The 26,794-nt window shown below is 40.5% G+C and overlaps 1 protein-coding gene across 3 annotated transcripts; it reads left to right on the top strand.

Moving 5' to 3' along the window:
* Positions 1-43: 43 nt before the first annotated feature.
* Positions 44-26,794, top strand: LOC5517971 (1-phosphatidylinositol 3-phosphate 5-kinase). Of its 3 annotated transcripts, XM_048723892.1 has the most exons (39): positions 44-483; positions 1,937-2,156; positions 4,839-5,028; positions 5,695-6,211; positions 7,755-7,872; positions 8,208-8,433; positions 8,803-8,903; positions 9,121-9,416; positions 9,931-10,045; positions 10,518-10,715; positions 11,093-11,278; positions 11,723-11,842; positions 12,063-13,049; positions 13,400-13,500; positions 13,705-13,776; positions 14,362-14,533; positions 14,934-15,112; positions 15,427-15,564; positions 15,824-15,944; positions 16,086-16,276; positions 16,524-16,623; positions 16,896-17,822; positions 18,199-18,334; positions 18,456-18,512; positions 19,179-19,217; positions 19,536-19,626; positions 20,891-20,986; positions 21,169-21,291; positions 22,225-22,301; positions 22,392-22,706; positions 23,286-23,351; positions 23,463-23,559; positions 23,891-23,970; positions 24,250-24,353; positions 24,529-24,657; positions 25,002-25,092; positions 25,401-25,562; positions 25,825-26,001; positions 26,096-26,794. In XM_048723892.1, exons 1-39 carry the CDS (start codon positions 191-193, stop codon positions 26,110-26,112), a joined length of 7,425 nt encoding a protein of 2,474 aa, XP_048579849.1. In that variant the 5' UTR covers positions 44-190; the 3' UTR covers positions 26,113-26,794. The 3 variants fall into 3 exon arrangements, with proteins under 3 accessions (XP_048579849.1, XP_048579850.1, XP_048579848.1); XM_048723893.1 differs by having other exon boundaries at positions 15,427-15,540; positions 25,825-26,794; XM_048723891.1 differs by having other exon boundaries at positions 25,825-26,794.

Raw genomic sequence — 26,794 nt, 5'->3', positions numbered from 1 at the left:
TGGTAACGAGAGACTGCGGGCTCACTTTAGAGTACAACACTCGTGACACAATTTTTTGACGCAAATGAGAGAGAAACCAACAAGAGGAGAATTTGCCCTGCAAAAAGATGGACTGCAGGGCTCTGATAAACAACTCTTAATCGAGACAAATGGCTTTGGCAGGAGCGAGTGAGATTTTAGCCAGGCTACAATGCAGAGTTCGAAGGCACAGAGACCACAGGCCCCTAACACAGCCAGGAAGATTCCGCCATCTGCAAATGCTGGTGGTGGGTCACACTCAGCCCATAGATTCACTTCCTTTACACCTCTAAGCCCAGAAGAATCGAAAGGGATTTTCAATTTCTCAAAGCTGCTTCCATGGCGACGATCAGAGCAATCTACAGATCGAGCACCAGCTAAAACAGTGGTAAATGAACACGAATCAGATCAAACAAGTCCCAAAAGAGCTGGTACTCCGGAAGTTGCTTCGCCACCAAAACAAAAGTAATGATTTTAAATACTTTTAGTATATAAGCTTAGTTGTGATCAAAGGTTGCAGTGTAAATCTGCTGTAGACTAAATACAAAGCTGCGCTGCGATAAATTATTTCAGGAATTAGCTGGTAAAAATGGTAAGTTTGTGTGGGAGTTTTTGTGCTCCATTTTGCACAACACATCCTCTTTTCATCTCGTCCACAGGTGCTCACTTCAACTTGCCTTCTCGTCAACCCGTCCCCATGTCAAAAAAGTTATAAATTTAAACTTAAGACTAAAAAAAACTTTTAAGGGATTGTCAAACGAAGTTTTGAGTACAATTCAAAATAATTAGCATTTTGGGGGATTGATTGATGATTTGGGGATTTTAGTTGACACAGTGACACGTTGACACTCTTCACTAACATTGCCAATGGCGTTGATGTGTTGACAGTAAGCGGTAATCTTGAGTGGGGGGTATTCTGCAATCTAGCTGATTTAACAACATTCATATATATATATATATATATATATATATATATATATATATATATATAACACACCAAAAACTGGAAATCGACTCTGCCAAATTTTCGCCTTTAATAAGACTTCTTCAGGGCAGACTGAAGAAGGTGAATCGTTACAAGCTTATTTACATCAGAATAGTGGCGCGAGACGCAAAAACATTACAACTGACAAAAACGCACATTTTCTAGAATAGCGCGCGCTATTGCGTCAGATTATATATATATATATATATAATATATATATTATATATTTATTATATATTATATTATATTATATTATATTATATTATATTATATTATATTATATTATATTATATTATATTATATTATATTATATTATATTATATTATATTATATTATATTATATTATATTATATTATATTATATTATATTATATTATATTATATTATATTATTTTATATTATATTATATTATATTATATTATATTATATTATATTATATTATATTATATTATATTATATTATATATATATATATATATATATATATATATATATATATATATATATATATATATATATATATATATAATCTGATACCACTGAAGCCCATAAAGTTACTCACTTTCTTGAAAATTTGTCAGAATTTGCATCCTTGTATAATTGTATTGTACAACTCTTACTTTTGTATCTTTTTCCTGTAAACTCACCTCTTTCATACATGTAGCTAAAGATTATTGTGGGCTGTTTGGTTGTGCCCAAATTGTCTTTTTTGTTTTGTAAAGGGTAGAGGAATGAAAGAAGGGGCAGGCAAGGGGGCTTATTTCATAGTATTCATTCCCTTTGTTTACCTTAGCCATTTATGTCCTCCCAAAAACGTAAGATGCTAAGAAATTTGGCCTTTTTGTAAGATAGCAATGCCTTTTTGTGTTCTTTTTAAAATTTAAACCAAGCAACACTCGCATATAACAATTTAAATTTTTAATGTATATTTTTAGGCCTACACCACGCTCATCACCTCCAAAAGCAGCCACTCCTAGCCCAAAAATAACAAGGTCATGGTCCTCTCCTTTGTTCAATCGGCGCCAAGCACACGCCCTTCCACGAACTTCTGTCTCTAACACAGGACAGTCTAGACAACTCCCACCTTCGTACCGCAACCTTAGTGCATTGTTCAGAAGACTTAGTGTCATAGCAGATCACACAAAGGAAGGACAGGTATATATGTTTGCTGTGTCATAATCTGAGATTTCAGGATTTCATTTTGTATTTTTAAGGTTTAGGTTGGTATCTGTAGACCAGCCATGATCCCCTAGGGGGTCAGTTTGCAGAACTTCACTTTGTCATGCCTGTGCCTCTCAACTGCGTTCCAGGGTCAATTCCTGTGTTGTTTTTTGTGAGTTGAGTTAGTTAGTTCTTGCCTTTGAACCAATATTTTCAGCCTCAGGTTCTCCAGGTTGTCTCTTAGATAAGACAACAGTTCTTATCTATGCTCTCTTCTGTGGTCAGACATGAATGTATTGAACTATGACCACATCATATATCTGCTCTATATCTGTTCTAACCAGCATTCTAGCTGCAAGGAGGGTGATTGGATCCCCAAATCTATTTTTAGCACACTATACATGGCCGCTGATCTCCTTAGTAAGAAATGGATTATACTGTAAATGACCTAAAAAAGCCTGGGCCTTTAATTAAATGATCCGATAATGATCTGGGGGGGGGGGGGGGTAATATATAGGAGGCGTTTATTAGAGAGAGGCGTTCTTTACAAACTATAACAATATAACAAACCCAAGTGCAGTGGGGTTCTAGTCTCAGTCAGAATCACATTAAGTCTTTCAGTGCCATAACGCCCTGAGACGCCTGTAAAATATAGGCCCAACTCCAAAACGTCAAAAATGCAAACTAAACATCACCAGACCCGGATACTCATAGATTCATCCAAGGCATAGACGACCTTCAAAAGCGCATCTAAGCAATGTAATAGAATTGACTTTTTTGTCAAAATATCAACCTTGATTTCTGACCAATTCGTAAACAAATGCTTAAACAAAGAAACATTTCTAACCAAAAAAGACACAAAATTCCGAACTACAAATAGAGACAAGCAAACACAGATCAAGTCACAAATAGACACCTTTATTGCGATCCGTCAGTTCCCATTTTACAGCAATCATTCACAATAATCAATGCTAGAACCTCCATTAGAAGCGAGTCACCATGTTTAGCCTATTTTGCATGCCTGCACTGCATCATGGGAGTCTTGGAAACACCTTGACAGACAGGCGGGCAATCTCCTCCCCCAAAATCATAACAGTTTTTTTTTTATAAGTCTCTTTGCCCCGAAGCCAAACGAAACATTTCCACATCCAAGGAACCCAGAATAAGCCTGAAAACAATTTTTGAATAAGGTTGGGTAGCAAACAAGGCCCACATCGGAGAGTATGAGGCCATTCACCAGAAAATTCCTTTCTCACTTGGTGAAGCCCAGGCAAGGAATTATCCCATTGAATCAACCTTAGCGTGCAAACATCCATAAGCACAGCATTAATTATGCCCAAAAAGACTTCATGATGTCCTAAGGCACTCTCCAGATGTGAAAAAGCTGTAATTTTTAAAGCAAATTACAAGCAAAACTGTTGTAAGCAACAGGCTGTAGTAGTGCCGTCGCTAGAAAGAAAAGGCACCGCAGTGCATTGTTGGAAACTTCAAGGCATACCGTCTTGGGTCAGTGGTAGCTTAGCTTAACTGGTAGTGTTGGACTTGAAATAGGGGGGGAGGTTTCTGTTTTCAGTGTGTTTTTCTTACAATGTCGCTCAAAAGTACCCAGGAGTGAAAGGGTTAAATTATAGCCTGCGTAACAAGCATTTCTTGAAATTGAGCAAGCCTAAGCTCAGTTGAAGCCAAACTCAGTTTAATTAAATTTGATTTATATTACCAAAATTCTTATGTCATTTGTTTTTAAGCTGGGAGAGAGGGTACAGTAGGGGTGGGGCGTTAGATAGAGGGGAGGGGGGTGCTTGTTAGAAAGTGGCGTTTATTACAAACTTGTAAGCTTAGGAGGCGTTCTTTAGATAGGGGGCATTTATTATATCACTTACAGTATCAGAATTGTATGTTTTATTAATTATATTTTAATTTTTTTTAATATGTTTTATTATTTATATAGAAATGTTACCTGATAAAAACCTTCAACACATTACAGTAGATAGGGTTATCAATTTGTAGTGTTAAACTTGAACATTTCCATTCAAAGCTAAAGAATTACATAGCCTGCTCCCCTGGCAACTGTTGGCTAAGCGGCTTGTCGGTTATTGAAGCTCTTGGAAAAGCCTTTCAAAACATGGGAAATTGGCAAATTGAAATCTCTTCAGGCTACTATGATGCAAGAATGAGGTGTATATGGCTTATAATACTATAAGCCATTACATATATAATATAATACTATAATACTGAAATCAGTCAATTACAGTACAAGTTTACACATACAGTATCTCACTACTACTAAGATTATTAACTTCAACTGAACATGGCTTTGGTAGATTCTCAAAGCGCAAGAGTAAATTTACTGTGAATATCTTGTGAGTCACTCCAGAGCCCCCACAAAGTCTAATCCATGAAATGTTTTGTTTATTGCCCCTGCTAAATTATTATTGTATAACAAGCAATCTAAAAACTGCTTAGAATATTTGCCAATATTAATATTTGAATTTAAACAGTTAAAGTTGGGATTTTCTCCTTTGGGAGAGATAGTCCTAGCGTTTTACCAGTTGTCAGGGGACAGCCTATTGCGTAGAATGGGTGACAACAGGGTTATCACAACACACCTGGGGATGAGGTTACGATTACACATTTCTGGATGGCATGGTGTTGATTAGCTAAATGTTTTTCCCCCAGCTGTCTCAGGCATATAAGGAAAGTGATTTCAAGCAGTACTGGATGCCAGATGAGACCTGCAAAGAATGTTATGAATGTGGAGAAAAGTTTAATACTTTCAGAAGACGCCATCACTGTAGGCTCTGTGGACAGATTTTCTGCTATCGCTGCTGCAATGTTGAAGTTCCTGGTCAGCTCATGGGCTACAATGGTGAGTACTGTAATTAAGTATATTACTGGGAAATCATTGAAACCTTAAAAAAAAATTATTCAATGCTTGTTTGTATATTTTCTGTGTTCATTATTCACCATTTTTTCCACAAAAAAATAACACCAACTACTTTGATCTAAGCGTGTTCCTTGGTCAGACATGACTCGCATGTGGCTGCCTGAGGTGCCTTGTGCTCTTGACATCCAGCATTCCACTTGCAATAATTAACAAATAGATATCATTTTTGCATGCGTATGTCCTCTAATGGATGCACAGATGATGTAACAGTGTGTCATGGACAAAAAAGTATGCAATGAGAGGCAGCTGTGACTGTTGTTCATGATATGCTGTGGCATCTTCTGTGCATAGAGAAGGACAGACGACAGATGCATAACAAAATCAGTATTTGTTTTATACAACAGAGAAAATGTCTTTCTTACATTACTATCTAGTTTTTCGGAGCGTGCACGCATGCTGACGCCAAGCGTGCATGTTTCCTCTAATAACACATGGATCCCAGACCTGTGTAAATCCTGATTACTCAAACCTCCAAAATAAATAGAAAAAAGGGTTTCAACCCATCACAGATAATTGACTATTAATTTATTATTTGAGTGATTCAAGGTAATTTTAACAATGTTTTATATTTTCTTTTTTTTTTTCTAGGTGGACTGAGAGTTTGCACTTATTGCCATAAGATCGTCCTCACATACACCCAATCACCTGACATGATCCGAAATCTAGAGCAGCTGCAAGCTGATCTGCGTGCTGTCACATTAGAATCTGAACTCAACTTGTCATGCACTTCTGGAAGCACACTGTCAGTGCCCAGGCCCGGGTATGTCCAGTTTGAAGAGGATGATACATTTTACCAGCCTGTCCCAAGAAAATCAAGCTCCACAAGTCTGTCAGCTTCTTACTTTGACAAAATGAATGATACTCAAAGGCCATCTTCAGCAATGTTGACAACTTCTGGGAGACCCTTTGATGCCTTTGGGGTGTGCTCTGCTGAGGCAGACATGCTAAAGCAAGACTCCTTGCGTGAGTTGTGGCATCAGATCATTTCACCAAAAACAGGAATTGAGCTTATGAATCACAGATTCAGGCTCAAGACCTATCAGAACTGCCTGATAGCATCTGATCTTGTGGATTGGCTTGTGAATTATGACAAAGTCTCTTCCAGGTAAGTCAAAACTTGTAAAACAATAACTTATAACTGCTAAAATGAATATCTGTGCAAGGAGTCAAAAGGAGTAGTGAGGCAACAGCAAATTGTAAGGGCATATTATGTTTCAATGTTTTGTTTCACTTGGAGAATATGGTCTTCAGGTTACTCTGGATTTCAAAGGCTCTGACTTTCACTTGTTCTAGCAACAACAACCGGGGTATCTTAGGACTTTTCCAATCTGGAATTGCATTGTACAGGACCCAAAATGATCCCAGGACCCAAAACGATCCCAGGACCCGAAATGATCCCCAAAAGTACCCCAACTGATCCTCGGACCCGAAACGATACCGAGGAGTCCCCGAAATCAACCCCAAGGAATTGCGGTAATGGACAAAGGAAAAGCAGAAGACATACTTGCAATTCTCTTCTTAACAGCGACTCGATTTCTAAACAACGTGACTTAAAAATATTAAATTTCAACACAATACTTCTATTTATTACATTGCCCGGCGTTAAACCCATAAACAGAGTCTAAAACAAATACACAACTTTTAATTGCTACTGAAAGAAATACAGCATGAATAAACATAGCACAGCTTTGCTCAGATCATTCAAACTTTTGACCTTCCATCACACTCTAAACATTTTGCGGTTCCGACACATGACTCTGACACTATAAATCTCATTTCCGATCACCCCTAAAAATTAATATTCATTTGACAACCTAACATGTATTTCACCACGAAATCCTTGTTCACACGAGCGAATATTTACCGACACATTTTAGGCATTCGGTTTGGCCGAGAAGATGGAATGACAAAAGCACACTGAGTAATACGCTCGAACAACCCTTCTACTACCGATGCAAAATATTAAGAGGATGTGGCTTTTGTTGAAAGCAATATGATGTGAGTTTTGAACTTCCTCATGTAGTCGTGCTGGCATGATCTCATGATATGATAGGTCTTTCATTCACCGAAAACAAACATGCCAAAAAATAACTTTAAAACCTGTCCTATCTGTAAAGACTTTCTTTTATGGCTTGTTATGTAAAAATGATTTATCCACGCCGGGTTCTTCAAATTACGATCACAAAGAATTGTTAGTTGACCCCAATTTCTGACTCAACCACTGTATTCCCCCACAGTCGTATATTAAAATCTTAATACTATAGTTTTAGTTAATGTAAATTCCCTTTTAATGACACAAACAAAGCTAAATATTTCATATGTTTTTAAAACTGAAAGCCAATCCTTACACATTTCTTTACAGTTGTCCATTACTGTAATTCCTTGGGGTTCATTTCGGGGACTCTTGGGGATCGTTTCGGTTCCCGGGATCAGTTGGGGAACTTTTGGGGATCGTTTCGGGTCCTGGGATTGTTTCGGGTCCTGTACAGCATACTTCTATTCTCGAATTTTGAAAAGATCTTAGCTTTAGCAGTCCACTTCCATTTACACATCTGTGCTAAATAAGATTTTTTGGGTGTTCCATTAATTTTGATTTGCATCATATAAAGAAATAGCATTAAAGTTCATGTGTGTGACTTGCATTCCAGAACACAGGCAGTTACCATTGGCCAGGAGCTGCTAGATTCGGGATGGCTTGAACCTGTCCCACAGACCAAAGATGCTCAAATCTTCAAGGATGAATATGCCCTCTATCAGCCAGGGCCCGTAAGTACTGGGTTGCCATTTCATGCGCAAACACAAATAAACAAATTAGCCAACCTTAAACAGGGCAAACACCTCATGCAATCACCCTCAACAACGACAGATACTGTACCTCATGCACTCTCCCACAATCAAGAGAGAAACCTCAAGCACCCTCCCTTATCCAGGACAGACACTTAATGCAATAGACCTCATCCAGGACAAATACAGTATCTCATGCATCCACCCGCAACCAGGACTCCTAACAAGATACCAATAAATATAGTCATGTTATATATATTTATGTTATATTGTTATTGTCACATGTCATAAAACAAAATGTGAATTCCTTGTTTTAGGTTGCCACCAAGGACATTCCTAGCATTACTAGCACCAAATACAACATAGATGAAGAGTCAAACGGAGCTGAATCTGGCAATGAGAATAATGAGGATGAGGATGACGAGGCCTTACCTCAGTGGTTTAGGCAACTGTCAGGATATGAGAGCTGTGAAGAACTTGAAGAAGAAGCTGCTGATGTTGTTGAACCTGTCACCATCAGCCCACAAGCAATCAAACACTCAAGTATGTATCTGAAATTTCCTGAACTCTACTGTACATAAAGGATATCTACTTTAACTGCCAATCCAACATCTTACTATATAACAACATTTCAATTTTAAACGTTTAAACAAACAAAAGAAAAAGTGCCATTTGAGCATTTATTCATTTAGATACTGTAAACATCTTGCTTGAAAGGTCTGCTAATATAATTGCTATAGCCATATCAAGGACACTAGGGAAAGACTGTTTTTTTACCAATAGCTGACTATTGGTGCCACAATGTTTTAAAGCATTGCTGCCTATGTTTGTTTTTAATATACACATTATTTGTAACTGTTTGTTTTTATTAATAGCTACCTACTTCACTGTACCATACTTTGTTTTTATCAGGCTCAAAACTCTTGGATCTTGATGTGACTACAAGCTCCATTGTGAACTGTGAAGAGGAAAGTGAATTGTCATTGAGGGTCAACCTACATCATTTTAGCGAGGTTTGTTCTTTAGTAACACTGGCTGTAGTAATTATGTCAGGCAATACAGAATGGGTGTCTTTTAGACTAAGAGAAAAGTTTCATAACTACTGTATTTATCAATACTTGATTGCACATTCACTTCCTGGAATTCAACCTTAACAAAGATGCACTAACAGTGCAAAAACGTTGGTTAATTGTGCTCATTTTTACTTTGGTTTTGTATCATTATATCCAGGGGAGTACAGCAGATGGCAAGGACGTGCCTTTAGACCCTGCCCACACTGTGTCAATCATCACAGAAGCCCCACCTCCACCCCTTGAGCAGTATGTCTACACAGAGGGTTACCCAATCTCTTCGCTAAGACCAGGAAATAAGAAGCCTTCTGATGTCCCTCATGTGGGCACAAGTTCAGACGAGGTTCTCCATGGTGCAAAGATGGCTCAAAAGATTGGTGTTAGCAGACCCGGTTCTCCTCAGCCATCATCTCCCAGAGAAGACAATGGTGAAAGACAGGCATTGGATAGACTAAAGTAAGTGAATTCACATTTAGAAGGAGAATTACGTCTTACATCGTTGCCTTACAATACGATTGATATGATACAATACGATATGGTCAGCTTTTTCATTGGGAACATTCAGTGCCAAATAACTGGTGTTTGGAAATAGAATTATCTAGTGTTCACGTTGAGAAGGAGAATCACGTTTGACATAGTTGCCTCACAATTGAAGATACAGTATTATGTTCAGCCTTATTATTTGAGATTTTATTAAGCAAAAAAGGTGATTGGAAATTTAACTGTCTAGTATCAGTATCCATCTTTATCCGTAAGAGTGTTGGTTTCTTTATCTGTTCCCTTGCCATTATCATTTTTTTGTATTTATTATTATTTCGTAATTTATTACTATTTATATTAATTGCAAATATTAAAAAATAAACTAAACAAAACTGTTAATGTACTCAACTAAATGTAGAGCAGGTTGTTTCTCTGCCTATATATTTTGTATTGGAATCTATTTTATATTGGAATATTTTCCCCCTTCTAGTTTAGCGCATGCCCTTCATATCTCAAACCTCTTGGAACAGTTACTAACCGATGCAGGCCTGTCGATGAAGTGGAAGGACACAATTTTACCCTTAGTGGATGCAATTAGCGAACGGGTAAATCAATACTTTTGATAGATTACAATCACAGTAGGATCAGAAGTGTTGTGTGTGTGTGTGGGGTGGGGTGGGGTGGGGGGATGCTGTAATTTATTTATTAGCAAAAGTGCAATGCTCATTACAAATTCTTCTATACTTTTTGTATTCTACGTGATGGCCATTATAAAGTTTCTGATGGCTGATTATAAACTCTCACTTCTTATTGCCCATGTTTGATAAGGGAAAGTAAAGCAGCACTTGCTTTAAAATAAAGCATTGACTGTTGGTAAAGAGTTATTACGTTGGGATCATCGTGCCGAAGTGCTGTCATGTTCAAAGTATCAGTTCTATGAAGTATTATTAAATAAACATATGTATTTTATAGGTGTTACCCATTTGATCAATGCAGTGCATGAATAAAAAGGCCCGGTACTTTACCTTTTTTGAGTGCTAAACTATAGTTCATTTTCAAGCTTGTTATGTTCTTTAGGTGCGACCAGATGTTCGGGCAGATGATGACATGAACATCAGACAGTATGTCAAGTTTAAAAAGATTCCTGGCGGATCTCGTGATGAGTGCAAGCTGATCAGTGGCGTAGTCTTCACCAAAAACGTCTCACACAAAAAGATGTCATGTGTTTTCAATAACCCGCAAATCTTGGTCTTGTGCTGCGCAATTGACTACCAGGTATAGTATTAGACACTACGTATACAGTATTCCGCAGTAGCCAATTTGTCAAGCGAATATGGCATGTAAAGATAAAAGATAGACCTCTCTACCTCCTTCCCACCTGATTCGTAGATTATTGTAATTCTGGACAGATAATGTCATTCTTTGATATGCGATCAGAATCATTCCGATAAGTATATATTTTGTGAAAGATAACCATCTTCCACATAAAGACATGCATAAGATGAGACTAAATGTAAACCTTCAGGTAGTAGATTTTTCTGCCCCTTGAAGTCTGTCGCTGACGCTGTCCCTTACTTGGTGAAAGTTTTTGCTTATGTACTCTTATGGCTGGTAGTTGTATTAGATTTGGATTCCCACATTATTTATAACAGCGTAACGAGAACAGGCTAGCCTCGCTTGATCCACTTGTGCTACAAGAGCGAAACTTCCTCAAAAACTTCGTTTCCCGGGTGGCTGCTCTTAGACCAAACGTCCTTTTGGTAGAAAAGACCGTGTCGCGGTTGGCTCAGGAAATGCTGCTACAACATGGCATCTCGCTCGCTCTCAACGTCAAGCCGGTAAGGTCTCGAATGTTATCCTTTTATTATGCTGTCGACATGTGGCTTACCAACACCTGTAATCACAGACATATTACGAATATTACGAACAGAAAAAGCATTCCAGCAAATATTCGAAAAATGCACAAATGAATGAAATGAAAGAAAAAAACACCAGTTATTACAAGAGTGTTCTCAATTTACGTCTAAGGGCTGTCCGTGGTAATAACAGTTGAATGTTCGTACATAAATAATTGGATTTCTTTTGTTACTTGTTTTCTTTGAAGCTTCTCCAATCTAACATTGTTTAACCAAATGCATCGTTTAGTCTTACCGTTTGTGTAAGTTGAATGCAATTAGAACATTGAGCTTGCGGGACAACCTTGACTGTTAACTTGGCACCGTAAAAAATGAAACGACTGTCCATAAGCTTCTCTTAATACCATATATTCTATTCATCTCCAGGCAGTGATTGAGCGTGTTTCCAGATGTACTAAAGCCGAAACCTTGCGATCGATGGAGCAGCTCAGTCGGCCACGTCTGGGGTCTTGTCAGCTCTTCCGAGTTCAGAACTTTAAGCTGAAGGTATTGATTGAAAGCTTAAAGAATGTTGATCATCAACTCCTTATTATTGTTTACATTTTAAAGTACAGTGATCTACTTACAAGAACCCTTCAAAATAACTCAATCCATCCAATAATCCCTGATACATTGTTTGCGTTATTTGATTAGAAATATATCAGTTAATCACTTGAATTATTGGATGTGACCTCATAACTCACGGGTTTACATCGTTAAATTTCAGAATGGCGAGACAAAGACTTTAATGTACTTGGAAGGTTGCCCTACTGAACTAGGTTGCACAGTCACCTTGCGAGGTGGAAATAGCTTTGTTCTTACCAAGATCAAGAAGATAATGCAATTCCTGATCTACGTGGCATACAACCAGAAACTTGAGATTGCCTTTCTTATGGATGAGTTCAGTTTACCTATGGATCCCCAGCCAAGTATTGTGTCCATCAAGTCCATTGATGGGGTGACCTCAAGCCCAGAGTGTTCAAGTGATGACAGAATGAAGGAAGAGTCTGAGGGAAGCCCAAGTAGGACATCAAATTTGGACAAAGTGAAGGAAATGCTGCAAGAATGCAAAGAAAAGTCTAGTGCTGATAACTCTAGGCCTGACACCAGGCCAGATATCCTTGATAATGAGTCTTCCAATTCTAAAGGGTCTGAAGAAAACGATAATGATTTTGCTAGAACGTTCCAGTCAGCTCTCGATCGGTTAATACTATCTTGTTCATTCTTTGTGAGGTACCCATTGCCCCACTTACTCACTAGGGAAGGTTCAAATTGTGCTGTTCGCTCAACACTTCCTAAAGAAATCTACTGGTCCGCCAAGTTACTACCTGACAACTACAGTAAGCAGCTAGCAGAAGATGACTTGGAAGAGCTCGACCTCCCGAATCCAGGACAAAACAAAGCATTCAAAGTGTTTGATGTTCTTCCTCCACACGTATTCACCTCGCCCAAACTCGTGATCGATGCTATAGATCGATCTCTGCTAGGCACAGTAGCAGATTTTCGGGCGCAAGGTGGACGTATTAAGCTTAAGAAGTGGGATGATGGTGAGCGTAGGAGATCAAGGTGGAATGAGTTTCCGTTTAATATGTCATCTGCGGGCAGGAATGAATTTCTCTCAGGTCCCGATGATTTGAGTAATAGAGAGGTGCAACTTGGTAATCCCTCTAAGCGACAACAGTCTAGTAGCAGCCCCCATCAATTAAATCGCAAGGTCAGTTACAAGGCATGTATTGTACAGATGGAGACTACAGAGAAGGCTTCCATAACAAGCTAGCCATTGATTCTTTATAGTTGTTTCATTTTATTTTTCTAGGTATGAAAAGCTACTAAGAAATGGTAACACATTTTCATCCATTGAAGTACTTACTTTATGAGTTACTCCTCAGAGATAATGTTCAAATTAGGCTTTGTTATCAGCTTTTGTAGTCTTCGTATTATGCAAACTGTAGTTCACACCAACAGCAATAGGGGAGAGCGAATGTTGGCTTTCGTCTCCTTCTCCAGTCATTTTAATAGCAAGTTCCACCTGTATTGATTTTCTTGGTGATACTGATGTTTAAGATCGACTGCCTGGATCCCCATCTGCATCAACGGATAGCTGTCTTGTTTAGTAGCTACTCCAGTGAATCCAACAACTCACCGCGGCCCTGCATAAGTCCATGGTAAGTGCTACATTTGCCAACTGTTGAAACCATCCTGACGCGAAAAGGTAACTTCGAAATGTATAATAAACGGCAGTATCTTCGAGCAGTGACAGGCACGGCATATCTGTGCTATTGTCCCCACAATACCTTTATAGCTTCATCTGTGTTATTGTCTCAGTCTAACAGACCCAGGCTAATTTAATTGTTCTTTGTGCCTTACAGGGCTGTGTTCATGGAGTTTTATGGTAGAAATGACATCACTCTTGGAGGGTTTCTAGAGCGCTACTGTTTCCGGTAAGTTGCCATCCACCAGAATTTGATCCACACAGTTTTTTGTGTCCCTATGCTACTGTACCTATGACTTCCCTTGTATGTCTTTATTCAAATTAATCCACACCGTTTGTTGATTTCCCTGTTGACCAGCTCTATAGTATTTTTTGTTATTCTTATGCTGAGGTAACGTTGATTCCTTGATTTCTTTCCTTGATATATCCCTTGTTTTCCCTTTTCCAGACTGTACTGGGTTTTTTGTTTCATATGGTTTTATTTCTGCACCCCCTCCTTTCCCCACAGACCGTGTCTGCCCCATCCAAATATCAGCTCCATAGCTTCAGTGGAGTCCTATATCATTCTTAGCGATTGATTACCCGATGCCTCGCAGGTTGTCTGTCTGTCCTAGCTTAAGCTTAAGCTACCTTTTTTAGTGGCTAATTAGTGTCTTAAACCAGATTTAAACTTCATATCTTTAGTTGATTTCAGTGCGGTTCTTTGTGATATACCGTCATGCCTAACAGATCCTCTGGTTTTGAGGCCTTTGTGTCGTGCAGAGCGTTCTGTTTGTGCTGTAGTTCTTCGTAAATCATGTCCTATGTTTTGTAGACCGTCTTATGTCTGCCCTAACCCAAACTGTGACGTGACAATGGTAGACCATGTGCGGTACTTTGCCCACGGGACGGGCTCTGTTTACATTCACATGAAGAACCTTGAGTCCCCGATTCCCGGCTTCCAACACACCATCCTCACTTGGAGCTGGTGCAAGGAGTGCAAGCAAGTGAGTTACAGGATTCCTCGAAGGGGTGGGGGAGAATGTGCCAATAGTAAGAGGGTCATTAGTAAGAAGTTATAATGTGGCCATCTTAATAAAGATCAATGTATACCATGGAACAAGTTTATCCAATACCAATTTCTCTGTATTTCCTAACATGCTTCAGTGAGAGAACCAGTATGTTATTACGGAACAAATTCACTGCAGTTTCTTTTGCAGGACAATATTTCGACATGAATAAAATCATATTTTTATCATTGGAGTCCATTCCTCTGTTCTGCTTTCTCGGGCGAGTGGCAAATAAAGTATTTATCGAGTATCACTTGAATGGTCACTAGTTTCGTGTTACCCATATCATGTTTCCTTCAGTTTAGTATGTTGCTTTACGCTATGTATTCTCCTTAAGGTGACCCCCATCATGCCGTTATCAGATCGTGCTTGGACGCTGTCCTTCGCCAAGTACCTTGAATTGCGGTTCTATGCTGACTCTTACCGACGTCGCGCCAGCATCAAACCATGTGACCACTCCTTGCACAAGGATCACTTTCAGTATTTCGCTTTTGCCAATATGGTTGCATCCTTTAAGTAAGCGATAAACTAACTATTGGAATTTGTAACGGTCAATCAAGGAATCATGTGTTCCTATTCAGGGTTTTAAAACAACCAGTTTACTTGCAATTTAAATTTCAAGAACTGGTAGATGGCTTTTTGGGAGCCCACTGCCCATACACAACTCAAATTCCTCAAGGAGAATTTCCCAAAGCGAAGTTAGCTATGTTTATTCCTATGTTGGTGCTAGAAAGTGCCTCTAGATATTGGATATGCCAAGAAAATAGAATCTAATTTTCCATGCCAGCATGCAGCTGTTGAGTGGTTTGGTGCTGTTATGTTATGTTCAGGTATCGGCCCATCAAGTTGTTCGAGACTGCCATGCCATCTACTGTGATCTCAATCAAAGACGAGTGCAGAGAGGCGGCCTACTGGCTTAACGACTTACAAGCCATGTCCACCAGGTATGGCGGTGGTGATATTTCTTGGTAAGGGTTGTACTTTTAAAATATTCCATGTGTGAGTAGCCGGAAAGCATAAAAATTCCAGGACATTTTGATATCTTTTCTATAAATCAGCAGCTGTCGCCCCCACCCTTCCACAGTCCCCTTGAGCCCTGACTTATCCCATCTCTCCCTATCCTTCCCCTGCACACCAATAACTACCATTCCCTTCTCCCTTTCTTTATTCTTTTGACCCCTGACTAATCTCATCTCCCCATACCCTATCTCTTTTATCTCATTTTAGGGGCGAGAATGTGTATCATTCCGTGTTAGACAGACTGGAGTCCTTGAAAGCTGAGCGAGTCGTTGAGATCCATGCTAATGAGCGAGACACCAAGCTGCAACAATTTGCCACACAGCTACAGGTACATCAGCATCCTAACGCTAAGACACAGGATTATTTGTTTATCACATTAGCATCCATGGACGTCAGCCACACAGGGTTTAACAGTCTTAGGGAAAATCAGTTTCAAATTTCTCACTTGGTTTTCGTACTTGTTTTTAAGGAAGAGCACGAGCGGTTTCTTGAGCAAGTCCGAGTTGTAAAGAAAAAGGTAACGAACCTCCAAGACTTGCAGGTGCACGAGGATGGAACGCCAGACCCCCGGGAGCGCAAGGCCTTGGAATATGTGATATCTGACAGTCTTAACGGACTCAAAAGGATATTGTGCGAGCTTGCTGATAACTGGACTTCAAGGTATGCTAGACAAGCGGGAACGCAAATGTTAGCTTCCAAAACGTTTTGTAGCCTTTTCTAACCGGTTGCTTTTATTCGATGTATTTTTTATTCTGTTGTCGAGCCACAGTGTCTGAAGCCTTATATTGTTAGGGTTTTTTAAAGGGTTTATAACCCTTTTTGACAACTTGTATGTATGATTAGTTTTTAGTAGCTTAGACAAATAGGCTATGGGGTGATTTTCTGATTGTCTTACTTTTTATGTTAGACTCCAGGAGTTCATCCAAGCAGAGAAAAAGAGAGTTAAACCGTCTACTAACCTTGTACAGCAGCGCGAAGCAAAGGACAAGCAATCGCCGGTTAATTACGTAAGATCAATACAGTAAAAACCCGCATGTGAGAACCTAGATTTTTGAGTTATATATAGGTTAGGGTAAGGGTTGGGGTTGGGGTTGGACATTAGGGTGATGTATCGCTTACAGTAGGTATTTGCTTAAATCTTAACATCCGTTGATACTTTGTGTTATTTTATTTGATGTTGATATTTTGAAATTATAAAATTCGTCCTCAATTAGTCGTACAAAGATGATGAGTTTTGTGGATCATTAATGATAGTTCCATGCGGGTTATTATTTCCCAGTCCATGACAAACAAGTCATCGCCAGCACAATGGATTCCGTCTGATGATGGCGGTACGCCTGTGGTGCGCTCCGCGACCCACACTCCAGTAGAATCTCGTGAGGCATCTGTATTTATTGTACGATCGCCGTATGAAACACTGGCACGAACCATCTCACAAGACGTCACTCAAAGCATCTCGTGTGATAACATTCGAGAAGTCACACAGTCGCCCAATTCTTCTATTACGCATTCGCAGAGTGTTAGTAACTTTCCAGTGATGCCATCTCCGAGTGCGCAAAATACTTACAAAGCAGTGACAGTCACTGACGGAGTGGGTACATTAAACAAGGACTTTTTCTTCCGACCAATCACCGAGACACAAACAGACCACAGGCTCAATTGGCAGCTAGGCGATGATGAAGTAAAACCGAAAGATAGGCTTGCTGGGAATGAAGAAGTTGACATTGACCGCAAGTCACAGTCGTCCACCTCAAACCAACCGTTTTCTGAAAGCGCCGATATAGAGGATGTGACCACAGAGATGTTGCTTGAGAACGAAACATCAGTCAGTCAACAAACCAAAGCATGTGCGAATGCCGAATCGCCCAGCCGGCCAGACAATGTATGTGAGAAGTCACCATCGCCCAGCCAGACAGGTGAAACATTTGAGAACGCATCATTACCACACAAACCAGGCAAGGTATGTAAGGACACAGCATTGACCAGCGACTCAAGCAAGTCAGATAATAACACTTCCTTAGCCAGTAAGCCATCCTTCGTGCGCGGTCATAGACGCGTCATGTCGTCCCCGCCTATTGTATCAGTGTCACCACCCTCGCCATATTCTGACGTAATATTGGGTGCTGGGAGTCGGACAGGGTGTTCGCTGGATCGCAGTCGCAGTGATACAGACGTGCACTTGTCTACATCTGTTGATAATGACAAGGTAAGAAAAAACACTAGCAGCAGCTGGAGAGTGTCTCGTTTGTTTGACCCCTTGTCTGCTCGGGTTTGTCGCCCCTTTTCCTCCATGGCCAGGGGGGAGGGGGTAGGCTGGGCTGAATGAGCTTATGAACTGAGTATCTACTCCAAAGTAGTAACTAATTCGATTGCTTGAGTGTTATTGGGATGATGTCGTGTTTAGTTTACGGATATTATGTTGGGAGGCGGTATAAAAATTTGATCAGGCAACGTTTAGAAGTAGAAAAATGGCATGGTAAGTATTTGTTGGGTCAAAAACAAATCATTAATACCGTACCTAGAGAGATTGGTTCACCCTTTGATAATTTCTACACCCTCTCTAACTCGTCTGTTCTCACCAGATGCTAAGTGTTCTTCTGGGGGACTCTACTCAGGGTCCAGACGTTTCAAACACTGAGGACGGTACTGACTCAGACAACGCATTAAGTCAAGATCCCTTCGCAGTCCCTCATAACGGGAAAAAAAACGATGCAAAAGGTGAGGGTTCTTTAGACGAAAATATTGTATTAATCGCTTTTATTTATTTGTTTGTTTTTGCCGGTCCGTCTACTTCAAAGCAATGTCATAATGTTAAAGGGATGTCTTTTGTGGTTGTAAGGTCATCGAAGAACTTTGTCCTGGGCTGAAAAAAAGTGGCAGGCAGCAGCAAAGAACGGTTGGTCGGCGACCCTGTCCTAAAATATAACAACTACTAACCAACATGCATGTGTAAACTAATGTACTAAATATTAACTATACTAAAAATCGAACAATAACAAACAATGCTTCTGTTGATATAATCTCTAGCTGTTAGCGACAAGATTTACAGTCGCCTCACAAACACCTCGTTATTACGGACTAAAATGCAATTCCCAGCGAGACAGAGATACAATGATATGACCAAAAAGTATCTGCCGCTTTTATGGTTTCTCACTATTACGGACACTAAAATACCATAAGGCGAGAGTAGACTGTACGGTTACTGTGCAAGGAGTGCGGAATTGATAAACCCCTGCAAGTCTAGTACATAACCTTTATTAATGTGAAAATTAAACAAACATGATTAAGGGAAAGGAAAATAAGAAGAAATATTTCACTTTGTCCCCATTTGCGTCTCTATTCGCATTTATTTCCTCTTCATCTGCGCTTTCCTTGCTTGTGGAAAAAAACACCTTAAACTGCATAACCTTATTTTTATAATAAAGACGGCTTAACTTGTGGAAATAGACCTTAAACTAGACCACCAAGGGAAGAAAACAAAGAAACGACGAAAGAAACTTTTTGACGAAAGAAACTTTTGCATTTATAGCGCTGTACCTTACCTCAATGTTTTGACTTACAGCTTTGACGGCGGATGGTTCTGAAACGGATGCGACAGATGGTAAGATGTTACACCAATAGACGAATACCAACGACTGCATCCATCCCAGACATTTCGTTTAATTTCGTGGAAAAGGAGACAATGCCCGTCCACCCTGTTTTTGTCACGTACATCCTGTCTTGCTTGTTTTTAGTTGAGTTTATTTTTTAGAACTATTAAAATATTTGAAATGTGTGCGTTTTTTCTAGTATCCATTCCTAGTATCTTATCGTCGTTTCGCTCGTTGCGCTGACTTCGACGTTCTGGGTTCCCAAGCATGGTTGCCAACCTTGCCAATTTTCTTGTGACCATGCAGGCTTATAACACTCTGTTTTTTAGGTACACCGATGCTAAAAAGGAAGGATAAAGTCAAGAATATGATCGTGAACTGGCTTCCCGGGGCTGCATATCAACCTGTCCCTTCAACATTGTAAGATAGTGTAGGCTTTTATCGATCATTGATAAGAACTGCATTGTAATTCCAACCACCATTGCTGACCATGGATAATGCCATCCGTTCGTTGACCAATTACCGTTTTTCTGATAACTGCTGATTACGATTCTTTTCATTTATTTTTTCTATTGATTTCCGAAGAATCACAAGCAAGACCTCGGGCACTGAAGCTTATTGAAATTTTATTTTAAGTGTTTGAAGAACACTCTTTTGATTGGACGGGTTACAAAACTAGGGTGCTCACGTTGAACGAATGCTGTGTATATCAAACTCTTTTATGCAATGACTACTGTACTGGTTAATTTTCCATGGCTGTTCAATTTTACAAACTGTCATCCTCGTGCCTGACGAGGCTATTTTGCCCCCTTACACTCAATCTTATTTCTTTAATGGGCACGTCTGTGTCCACCCTTATATTTTACTATGCCTAGTCTTATACCCTATGCCCAGTCTTATACCCTATGCCCAGTCTTATACGCTATGCCCAGTCTTATACCCTATGCCCAGTCTTATACCCTATGCCCAGTCTTATACGCTATGCCCAGTCTTATACCCTATGCCCAGTCTTATACGCTATGCCCAGTCTTATACCCTATGCCCAGTCTTATACCCTATGCCTAGTCTTATACCCTATGCCCAGTCTTATACTCTATGCCCAGTCTTATACCCTATGCCCAGTCTTATACCCTATGCCCAGTCTTATACCCTATGCCTAGTCTTATACCCTATGCCCAGTCTTATACCCTATGCCCAGTCTTATACGCTATGCCCAGTCTTATACTCTATGCCCAGTCTTATACCCTATGCCCAGTCTTATACGCTATGCCCAGTCTTATACCCTATGCCCAGTCTTATACCCTATGCCCAGTCTTATACCCTATGCCCAGTCTTATACGCTATGCCCAGTCTTATACCCTATGCCAAGTCTTATACCCTATGCCCAGTCTTATACGCTATGCCCAGTCTTATACCCTATGCCCAGTCTTATACCCTATGCCCAGTCTTATACGCTATGCCCAGTCTTATACCCTATGCCCAGTCTTATACCCTATGCCCAGTCTTATACCCTATGCCCAGTCTTATACGCTATGCCCAGTCTTATACCCTATGCCCAGTCTTATACCCTATGCCCAGTCTTATGCGCTATGCCCAGTCTTATACCCTATGCCCAGTCTTATACCCTATGCCCAGTCTTATACGCTATGCCCAGTCTTGTGTCTTTACACCATTTTGTGTTCAGCCCTAGCCATGAGCACCATCTGTTACCGCCCGGCGAGAAAGTTCTTGTGGTGGTCAGCGAAAAGGAACCGAGCTCCATCATAGCATACGCCCTAAGGTGATTAAGCTATTACTGGACATTCCTTGCTAGCTTCTTAACGGAAAACCCACTTTACATCCCAAGAAATTGTCCCTTTTTGTTTGTAAAAGAAGTGGAATAGCGCCGCCTTTACTAATTAATCAAGCAAACCCATGACTCCACATTATTTCCTTTCTTGGTGTATTTGTTATTTTCAACAGTACCAAGGAGTACCATGTTAAGTTGTGTGCCATCACGCAGACTATGTCTCTTGTTATGAAGAGCCGAGACCCTCAACCCCAACAGCTTTATTACCAGCAGCAGCAAGTCGAGTCCCCCGATAGGTAGGTCACGCGAGATGACAGAAGAACGACCGAGAGGGAGAGATATATAGGCGAGATAGTAGAGGAACACGTGAGGGGGAGAGATATATCGGCGAGATAGTAGAGGGAGACGCGAGAGGGAGAGATATATCGGCGAGATAGTAGAGGAACACGCGAAGGGGAGAGATATATCGGCGAGATAGTAGAGGAACAGGCGAGAGGGAGAGATATATAGGCGAGATAGTAGAGGGACACGCGAGGGGGAGAGATATTTCGGCGAGATAGTAGAGGAAAACGCGAGGGGGAGAGATATATAGGCGAGATAGTAGAGGGACACGCGAGGGGGAGAGATATATAGGCGAGATAGTAGGTCACGGGAGATGGCGGAGGAACTCGCGTGAGAGGAATAGAGGGAGTAGACGAGTTAGCGGGTCACGCGAGATAGTAGAGGAACACAGGAGAGTAAGAGAGAGATAGGCGAGATAGTAGGACACGCGAGATGGCAGAGGAATACGCGAGAGGGAGATAGAGATAGGCGAGCTGGTGGGTCGCGCGAGGTGGCAGAAAAACACTCGAGATCGGGAAAGATAGAGATAGGCGAGATAGTAGGACACGCGAGATGGCAGAGGAATACGCGAGAGAGAGATAGAGATAGGCGAGCTGGTGGGTCACGCGAGATGGCATGGTCTCGCGAGAGGGAGAAATAGATAGATAGGCAAGATGGTAGGTCACGCTAGATTACAGAGGAATACGCAAAAGAGGAAGAGAGAGATAAGCGAGATATTGAACATGCGAAATACAGAGGAACACGCTGGAGAGATAGGTGAAAAAGTAGATTTCTTGAGAAGGGAAAAACACGCGAGGGGAGGGGAGCCCCTGTTAATAACTGTATTGCTTGGGTTTTTTAAAGCCAGGTCACGTCACATCATATTGATAAATGTTTATCCTTGCCAGGGATGTGGAGACCTCTCTTCATCTCACACTGAGTAGAGAAACCATGAGACAGTCAAGCAACGACGGCTCCGAAGAAGGTATTACAGTCAGTCTTTTCCTCACACATTCACCACATCGTAGTAGCTCCCGGATATTACTAGATTTTAACCTGATTGGCGTATTTTCAGATTTTGTAAGCGTAAATATCCAGAATCGCAGTATGCTCGATGATCAGTTCGACCAAGTTTCGATCGACACCGAACACGTAGAAATAGTCGATACGACTTCGGGCCGTGAGCCTGTCGTGCCCGACAGGCGGAGAAAGCAAACTTCAAGTCACTCGGACGACATCGTCAAGTACTCGCGAGGCCAAAGCAGTGACAAATCCAAGGACACCGGGGAGGGGGTAGTGGGGACCTCTCGAGAGCCAACTCGACCTGGTAGTAAATACGAGGAGTCGGTATCGGTTGATGGTAAAAAGAAAGAAGATTCAGAGGATTCAGGTAATAGATGGTCCAAATAAAAGGTGCAAAGTGTGCGGCTCTCGTTTCAACTCTTGCCGTTACAGTTAATTTCACAATATATTTCCGCGGGGGGTTGGGAACTTCTTTGGGTAGTTGGCAACGTACAACGTTCGCAACGTGAGTTCCCAACTTCGATTTTAAAGTTAGGCCCTTCAAAAGGGGAGAAATCCCCTCATGAGGCAAGGGCTAAAAATGCCAACGAATGTTCGGGAGATTATACTTTTTATCTGAAAATGTCAATTGGATTGTTTGGTTGCGGTGCGTGTGTACGTGAAGGTTTCTTTAGCTCTTCTTTTTTTCTTATCAAAGTTCAAATAAAATTTAAATATAACAAACTTTGCAGTGTAATATTCTAATTTCTATTACATCACCGATCTCGAATCTATATTTTTCTAACTCATTTTAAAGGGTCCAGCCTTAAAATCGAAGTTGGGAACTTAGGTTGCGAACTTGGGAACACTAATTCCCAACCCCCCGTGGAAAAGTATTGTGAAATTAATTGTAAATATGAAATTAATCCGATATTACGCCTCTCAATGGAGATTTTTGTATTTTTAGGTCTGGTAGAGTTTGGATTTCCACGTCAAACCGGACAAGAACCTTTAAACTTTCACATAAAAATGCGTAAGCTTCACTTTTGCAGATTATTTATATTAACTGTGTCTTTTCCCCTTTTTTTTAAAGGTTTCCTTTGTCGTCATTATATTTGGCTTAAAACCCTTTCTTTCTTTTTAGAGTTTTCTTACCCTGGATGCCGGTTCGTATGCAGCGTGTATTTTGCTGAGCAGTTCAGAAATTTACGAAAAAAGATCTTTCTTGATGGGGAAGAAAGGTTCGGCTTTTGATCCATATCTTTATCTCACTAGTTAAAACAAAACAAAAATAAGTACTCAAAACATCTTCAAAAATAAGAAAAATTGACACTATGATCGTCCTGTATGATCAATATTTAATTGTAATAGGAAGGTAGAAAGGAGTTGTGTTGTACTGTATAGTGTAGCTTAGTGTATTTAGTGTGATGTTATGTATGTTACGTACTAAATGTATTGTTTGTTTTTTTCAAAAAGCAATAAAAAAAAGTATTTAAAAAAAGGCTTTTGCCCCAAAAGTTTCATAGTTTTTTTTTAAATATTGTTTAAATGCATATATGTACCTTCTTGTAGGTTCATCAGATCGCTCGCACATTGCGTCGTATGGAGGGCAAGGGGAGGAAAGTCTGGTTCATCATTCTCCAAATCATTAGGTGAATAATTCTCAATATTTACTATATCTCGACACTGTTAAGCATTACACAGGAAGCCTGCAATAGCCCACAAACGATCCATTGTTTGTGATCGTGACCCTGTAATATGTCCTGCGATGTCCCTGTTAGGATAGCTTTTCGTCTTCAGGTAAACTTTGATTTCCCATTGAACCTTTACCAAAGAACCAATTGGCAACTCATCCCTTCAGTATCTATAACTCATGTGGTTCTTATATTCTTGCTACACGCCCCTTGACCATTTCGTGTGTTGGTTTGCAGATGACCGGTTTGTTCTCAAGCAGATGTCAAAGCTGGAACTGCAATCCTTTCTGGAATTCGCGCCTTACTATTTCCAGTACATGAACAAGTCTCTTAACGACAAGGTGCGGAATGCTTTAGCCTAAGATAAAAGCCTTGTTTTCACTATACAAATGACAACTCGGGAATTCCGGAAGGGGAGTCCTTTGGGAAAATATCTAACTGGAGCTGCACATGTTTAGTAGTCTGAAAGCAGCTTACATGTAGTTAACGTATTACTTATCTGCCATGTTGCTACAGAGGCCACCATTGCTCGCCAAGATTCTCGGTGTCTATCGCATTGGCTACAAAAACTCGCTGACGAATGCGACGATGCGACAGGACGTCGTAGTGATGGAGAATCTGTTCTACGATCGCAAGATTGATGAGGTAATCTGTCTATCGGCACTCGTTCTATGAGGTAATCTGTCTATCGGCACTCTTTAAATTGATTTTCTTATAGCAACCTGTTTCCTTGCTTTGCCCTTACACTGGGGTTATTAGAGGGGTTTCACCTACATTAGCTGCGGAATCTCCTTCCCTCTAATCTCCTTAAGTACGTTCTTTTAATAACCATGAATACACCCTTTTATCCTATTGTTATTGTAATTCAATCCCTTTTCTCTGGCCTTCACCTCAACTCTCACCCTCAAACAACCCTCATCCTCGCTTCCACCGATTTTATATTTTTCCCCTTTTCTTCTCATTTCTCACATTTGTTTTATCCTCAACAGACGTTCGATTTGAAGGGCTCTATGCGTGGTCGCTACGTCGAGTCGTCAGGTGTCGATAACGATGTCCTGCTCGATGAAAACCTTCTTGAGAGTGAGTGAACACAATCATCAGAAACCGTATTGTCACCAGTTTACTTCCGATGATTTTTAACGAAGAAAGCGAAAAATATTTCAAAATTGTAAAAGCAGTATGTCTATTGGAAGTTTCTTCGAGGATGTGACTGATAATTTAGAGCGGATGGCCTGTTTAATATCGCAGATTCTAATAGATTCTTTTGTCTTTTGTCGGTTGAGGCTGCCGTCTGACATTAACTGGTGACATTACGGCTCTAACATGCTCTTAGAAAACATTCATTTTATAGTATAAAAGAGTTATTTCATGTCTACTCTTTCCTCCAGTGATACGCGAGCACCCGATCTTCATTCGCCCTCACTCAAAGGCTGTGTTATCCAAAGCGATTTTTAAGGACACGGAGTTCCTGGCACAGCACATGGTGATGGACTACTCGCTTCTCGTGGGGATAGACCAGACAAGGTCCGAGCTTGTCATCGGCATTATCGGTAAGTCTGACAACCCGAAACTCGACACTTGCTACCCGATTGTTTATGTTCACTACTCGATACTCGTCACTGCAAGGACACTCGACACTGAAGACGTATTTATTTAAAAAAATCAGTCACTATACCTCGAATTTTTTAGTAGACCTGTATATAACACAGTATTCAAAAATGGCCTCGCAGAGTAAAACGGATAAAAAGGCTAGGACTACAAACCCAGGGCTGGACTAAAAAAACCTACTACTTGCTGTTCGTTTTCTTATAGACTTCATCCGAACGTTCACGTGGGACAAGAAGCTCGAGATGTACGTCAAGTCGAGCGGGATCCTCGGAGGCCAAGGCAAGATGCCCACCGTGCTCTCGCCCGAGCTCTACCGCACTAGGTTCACTGAGGCCATGCAGAGGTATTTTCTTATGGTACCGGACAAGTGGACAGGACTTGGAAACGACTTGGATTAACTCATGAACAAGTGGACTGCTCCCCGGACATTGCCAGAGGCAAGTGCTTATGGTACCGGACAAGTGGACAGGACTAGGAAACGACTTGGATTAACTCATGAACAAGTGGACTGCTCCCCGGACATTGCCAGAGGCAAGTGCTTATGGTACCGGACAAGTGGACAGGACTAGGAAACGACTTGGATTAACTCATGAACAAGTGGACTGCTCCCCGGACATTGCCAGAGGCAAGTGCTTATGGTACCGGACAAGTGGACAGGACTAGGAAACGACTTGGATTAACTCATGAACAAGTGGACTGCTCCCCGGACATTGCCAGAGGCAAGTGCTTATGGTACCGGACAAATGGACAAGACTAGAGAATGACTTCGATTAGCTCATGAACGAGTGGAAATGCTTCCCGGACATGGCTAGAGGCAAGTGCTTATGGTACCGTACAAATGGACAGGACTTGGAAACGACTTAGACTAGCCACTTAAAAACGAGTGGACTGCTTCCCGGGCAGAGAGTTGCTATTTAAACGGGTTTGGGAAGAATTGATTTGAAAATCATTCGTGGTTAACCGACTTCTCGTTGGGTTGCCTGTGCAAATACCCACAGTCCACCCACAAGCGTGATAACAATAAAATATTTATTTTTAAATTTAAAAAAAAAATATCTATAAAATTTGAAACCAAATATACCGATAATATGTCTCAGATATATAAAGTTTATAAAATTTACTCTATGGGATGATGCATTTGGTCGAATAATTAAAACATCTATTCGCATTGTAA

Source organism: Nematostella vectensis, chromosome 2 (genome assembly GCF_932526225.1).
Source record: "Nematostella vectensis chromosome 2, jaNemVect1.1, whole genome shotgun sequence".
NCBI classification, from domain to species: domain Eukaryota; kingdom Metazoa; phylum Cnidaria; class Anthozoa; order Actiniaria; family Edwardsiidae; genus Nematostella; species Nematostella vectensis.
Note: the sequence above shows the minus strand (reverse complement) of the source record. Positions and strands in the feature narration are given on the sequence as shown.

Excerpts from the sequence above, each read along its gene's own strand:
- LOC5517971 (XM_048723892.1), top strand. The coding sequence starts at position 191 with ATGCAGAGTTCGAAGGCACAGAGACCACAGGCCCCTAACACAGCCAGG. Across the intron at positions 22,302-22,391 it reads CAACGACGGCTCCGAAGAAG|ATTTTGTAAGCGTAAATATC; the intron begins GTATTACAGTCA and ends GCGTATTTTCAG. Across the intron at positions 23,560-23,890 it reads TTTCTTGATGGGGAAGAAAG|GTTCATCAGATCGCTCGCAC; the intron begins GTTCGGCTTTTG and ends ACCTTCTTGTAG.